This window comes from Stegastes partitus, unplaced genomic scaffold (genome assembly GCF_000690725.1).
Source record: "Stegastes partitus isolate 25-593 unplaced genomic scaffold, Stegastes_partitus-1.0.2 Scaffold865, whole genome shotgun sequence".
Taxonomy (NCBI): domain Eukaryota; kingdom Metazoa; phylum Chordata; class Actinopteri; family Pomacentridae; genus Stegastes; species Stegastes partitus.
The window spans coordinates 53,103-58,646 of NW_007578596.1; the positions used below are offsets into that span (position 1 = coordinate 53,103).

At 45.6% G+C, this 5,544-nt stretch overlaps 1 protein-coding gene across 1 annotated transcript in view; it reads right to left on the reverse strand.

Annotated features, from left to right (window-relative positions):
* Positions 1–2,465, reverse strand: part of LOC103365706 (vasoactive intestinal polypeptide receptor 2) — a 37,783-nt gene extending 35,318 nt beyond the window's left edge. The window contains exons 1-2 of the mRNA XM_008293217.1: positions 2,415–2,465; positions 402–543 (exon numbers count right to left, since the gene is read on the reverse strand). Coding sequence (XP_008291439.1) covers positions 402–543; positions 2,415–2,465 — 193 coding nt within the window. The remainder of the gene's footprint in view (positions 1–401; positions 544–2,414) is intronic.
* Positions 2,466–5,544: the final 3,079 nt, after the last annotated feature.

Sequence of the window (5,544 nt, forward strand, 5' to 3'; positions counted from 1 at the left end):
CTACATCTACCCTCTAACTCTACATTCAGACAGGGTTCTGCTGGAGCTTTACAACAAGGTTCCACCAACAGAACATTAACAAGGATTTTCAGCTGTCCATCGTTGGACTATTTTAATACCTTTAAATGTGAATTATATGGTAAATAAAAAAGCTCCCTGTTTGCAGCTCAGAGGACTCGAAAGCGTCGCTTGGTTTGGATCTACTGAAGGAACTGCTGAGTCATGAACTGTCTCGACGTCGGCCTCTGCTGTCTCTAACATCCTGTTTTCTTGCTGAGAGACTGGGGCCAGATCTGCTGAAGGTTCAGTGCCTTGCTCAAGGGTGGCAGCAGAGCAACTGAAGACTGACTGCTGCTCATTCATTTCTCCAGCTGGTCCTGCAACAAGCCTCCTGCTCTGACCTTCAGGCCTCAGCTTCTCCACATTCAGATCTGCTGACCTCCGATTCGGCTTTGCCATCTGCTCCAGGGTTTCTCGGTCGCTCAGCGAGTTCAGCGTAACGTCATCGTCGGAGCAGAGCGTCCCCTCTAATCTTATCTTCATCTGGAGTTCCGTTCATCAGATTTTAGAGTTTAAAACTGTTCGGCCTCATTTTCCTGGTGACGCTGCAGAATGAGGTCTTCAGTCAGGATGGAGTCGAGTCGCTGGAGGAGACGTGAATATTCCCAGCAGCATGTTTTCTTTCTGGTTTCATCCACTTCTCAGAACATCTGGTTCTTCATCAACAGCCACTTTATCTAACGAGGAGTTCTGCCTTCATACGGCCCGTCTACACGCGCCGCTGCTAGCTGCTAGTTGTCCTGTGCTCTGTGTACATAAGTATATGAGCCAATTCTTTTTAAATCCATTTAATTTTTTCAGAGTGTTTTGTACTGCACTGCTGCAGTGAGTTACCACAAAAGTGTTTTGTACAATGACAATAAAGCCTCCATCTACGAGGAGGGTCCAGATTGATCACTTTGATGGACTTTCTCATCATTTCTGAGCCTCACTTCAAAGTACAAACACAGAACCTGCTTGTGGTCAACATCATCCTTTCTGTCAAATATTTCCAGACAACTGATTTCATTCTGTAGCAAAATCTTCATTTTTTCCCAGAATTTCTGTTGAAGTTGCTGCACACGTGGAGCTGCACGTCAGCAAACTCTTTAAATCAACTTAAATCAATCAATCTCTGCATCCAGGAACCCTCACATTAGGAGAACATGACGATCTATCAGACGGACTCCTCTGGGGGGTTAATCATGGAACATGGGAACTCTTCCTATGGAGCAACGAAAACAAACTAGTGTCTGAGTCACTTCACAGTGTTGATGCTGAGGCGACATATTTCTGCTCTTACTATAAACCAGAGATCTGCAGCTCCGGTTCTCCTGAGCTACCGTCCTGCAGGTTCTAGACGTTTCCGTACTGCAACACACCTGATTTACATTAATGGATCTCCAGCAGCTTGTTGTCAAGTTCTACACAACTCTGTTAGTGATCCATTCAAGTGAGTCAGGGGTGTTGCAGTACGGAGACGTCTAGAACCTGCAGGACCTCAGCAGAACCGGAGCTGGAGATCCCTGGTATAAACAGCACAGCCCTGCAGACTGTCACTCTCACAGCCATACAGCTCACACAGGGAGGCTCGTGAAAGGCTGCAGCTCTTTAACAGGGTGCGGCAGCTGGTTGCAGGTTGCACTGCAGCACCGGGTCACTGATCACTCCTCAGGTGTGTCCGGTGAGCAGACCAAGCGCCGGATATCTGGAGGTTGTAGACCTGTGGTGGGACTGCAGAGTCTGCTTTTCTAATGATGAATTCATCATTTGTGGATGACGGAGGATCTCTTCCCACAGGTTCTCCTCAAAACTAACATCAGCTTTCCAGGCACAGAGCAGTGGGTTCGCGGTCCGACTGCTGTGGACACAGAAAGCAACTGGTCTGGTTCTTGGTCTTCTCTTCTGAAAGAAACAACACAGTCATCCCCTGTGTTGCAGGAACTTTTTAACTTCGCTGTGAACAGAAGACGTGAATACTGGGCTGCTTTGACAAAGTCTGACAGAACGTTTCTGCTTCTGTCGAACCGAGTGCCGAACTGCAGCTCTGATGGATCCGTTGACCCAAAAGTCGTTCACAGTAACTGGAGCCTGAGAACCGAGCGAACCTCAGATCAGCACCGTCAACGTCTGGTTCTTCCTCTTTAGCTGAGGAGCTGATTGGCTAAAACAGAATCCCTTTTCGTTGACAGGACTGTGGGAAACTTTGAGGAGCACCTGTCACTTCTTCCTCACATGTTTTGGACCAAACAAACGGAGCAGACTGGAGGAAAAAGAAACCCAGAGAAGTGCTCAGGAGGACATTCTCCCGCTGGAGCTTTACGCAGCGCAAACCAGAGCCCCAGTGGATGAGACCAGCAGCAGAACCGACTCACCAGCAGCGGACACGTCCACAGGCACACGGTGAAAACCAGCAAACTCCCCATGTTGGTCCGCAGGTCCAGTCAAAGCCCTGGTTCCCGGTCCGCGGCCCAGACGAGGCCGCTGCGCTCCATGGATGCTGAAGCAGAGAGACGCGTCCGCGGCGCTCCGCTCGCGACCCGCGTCCAAACTGAGCCAACGCGCAGGAACGCAGCGGCTCGTTCACGTCAAGTTCCCAGCGACGAGCAGCCATACATCCGGTGGTGCCTTTCAAACTAAAGACACAAACCGGAAAAAGGTCAAAAATAATTTAAAACGCACAAAATATAATAAAATGTCCGATACGATGAAAAGTCTTTAAAAAAAAAGAAAGAAAGAAAAAAATAAGAAAGAAAACGACAAATAAAAACTGTCAGAAAAAATAATTTTCCAGAATGACCTAAGAAAAACAAACCTTTCTTATTCTGGGGCTTTTGTCTTTTTTCCTGTGTTGTTTTTTTTTTGGTGATTGTGTTGCTCTCTGTGGTCGTTGTGTGTCTCTTTGTGGTTCTGTTGCATCTTTTTGCATTGATTTTGTGTCTGTGCTACCTTTGTCTGGTTGTTTTGTGTCTCTTTGTGTCGCTTTGCGTCTCCTGCACACCTCCTGTTGGTCCTGACTCCATACATGAACGTCCCAGAACTGTTCTGAGCCTTTCGCTTCATTTCGCTCTGTTTGGTTTGGATCCGGAGCTGAAACTACTTTGTTGAGTTCAGAAGATATCAGAGTTTGGTTACCGGGGTGACGGATCCATCTAATACATGATTGGCTGGCTCGAGAAGCGTGACAGTGAAGCTATAAAACAAAAGCCATGTTCATTATAAACACGTTCATGTCTCCTAAATGCAATGTGGCAGAACAGGTGGAAACAAAAGCAGAGTTCAGCTCATTTAAATGCAGTTAAACTGTGTGCATTTTAGGATCAACTCATTATTATTATTATATGACTGTCATTGACAGTTTTAACCCGATTTTTTCTTTAACATTCAAAAAGCAAATCTACTTTTTTTTTTTTACTTTTTATCTGTGATTTTTTGTGACTCCAAAAAACAGGTAAAAATCTATGAAATGATTCAGTCGTTAACATAGAAAACATTCACTTTTCTTTTTACAGCAAATTTCTGTGAAATAACTTTTTGTTGATTTAAACACAGTAAAACAGAATTATTCTTACGGACATTAATCGTGAAAAATCAAATTACTTTCAGTGAAAATACAGATTTGTCATGTGAACCTTATCTCTGTGATTTTTCTATAGATTATCAGTATTTCAACCAAACAGGAGGAATCAGTGAAGCTATAGCAAACAGTACAAACAAATCTGAATCAAATCATTAGCACTGATGGGATTAACAGCTCCTGTGTCTTTGACAGGACCAGGAGCCTTCAGTGGGCCTGAATTCTGCTCCAAACCAACACCACAGACAGAGGATACGACCTGGGCGCCTTTTTTTATTTAAAATGTTGAACAGATGGAAATTTGAACGTCTACAATTTAAAACAAAAACCTCATCTTTGAACTGCCTGAGCCTCGAGACAACAGACAAGTTTGAACACATTTCATTTTAAATTTGGCAAAATCAGCAGTCAGAGAAAATCCTTTCTACCAAAAACAAACGGCCTGTCGGTCTGGATGTTGCTGCCTGTGGTTGGGTTACAGCTGTTTGGTTTCATTCACATACGAGTATTCTACCTTCTGATTCTTGATTCGGCGTTCTGTCATCGTCGCTGTTGTGTGTCTGCTGTTCTAGAAACAGAACTCAAGCTGATGTTGAGTCGACATCAGTCTGACAACGCTGCCATGACACCTAGTGGAGGAAGGCTGTCTGAACATATTTCACATGTTCACAGTGAACCAGGCGGTCAGAACAGAAACTAGTTCATTTATTAACTAGATGAACACAGAGACACCAAAACCACGCTGAATGCATTTCACAGTTTACTGTGTACTAAAGGTGGAACCAAGGGGCAGCATGAACCAGGATCATTTCAGTTTCTCTGTCCAGACCACACAGAACCCGGTTCAGCTGAAAAGCCGTGAACCACATGAGCATGAAGACTCAGAGCAGGTCTGGATTGGTGACATCTTTCAGCTGTATTTGAGGAAATACCAAACAGTGCATGTTCCTGTGGACGCTGGTCGCTGCGTTAGATACCAACAGTCACGCTGATGCTGCTCAATGAGTTCACGTTTAACAGCACGGCGCCATTTACAAAGCATCTCCTACGATGTGGCGGAGCCGCCTTCACAGCCGGAAACAACAGAAACTTTACAACACAGAAACAGGAAACGCAGCGACGTGCACACATCCATACGTACCTCACAGGAGGACAACATGTCCACCAAACGAGCCAGAACACACTGGTGCTGCTGCTCTGTAAGTCGAGCTGCACACAAAGTGAAAGGATGCAGGCGAGAGGAAAAAGAAGTTTGCAAAGAAGACCTGGAGAAGCTGCAGAACGTCAGAGACAAGCCGAAGACCTGCCTCCTCTGGTGCCGTTCTGCTTTGTACACTGTAGAGCCACGGTTCTACGAAGCACACTGCATTCACAACAGGAAAAGAACATCTGGAGACCTTTCCACCTTTCATAGTGGACATCTACAGTTTGGTTTCAGTGGAATCCAGTGAAAGCTATCAGAACATCCAACAAGCTAATTCTGTACGCTTTTCATTACAAGAATAAAATAAACAAAAGTTAACAAATGCAGGCTAAAGAAAAAAAAGAAGAAGCAAAATGCACTTCTGTAAGATTCACCACCTCAAACTGACGGGACAGTCCGACACAGACGAAGCAGATTTAGTCAGACCAACTGTGATCATGATTCTGAAGGAGCTACAAGAAGAGATGGAGAGACTGGCTGTTCTTCACCAGTCACAGCTTCACAGGAGACAAAGAGAAAGACTCAAATTAAATCTGAATCTGAAGCACAGCGGTGGCAGCGTCATGACATGAAGCATGGTGGTGCATGATGAAGCACGGTGGTGGCAGCGTCATGACGAAGCACGGCGGTGGCAGCGTCATGACGAAGCACGGCGGTGGCAGCGTCATGACGAAGCACGGCGGTGGCAGCGTCATGATGAAGCACGGTGGTGGCAGCATCATGA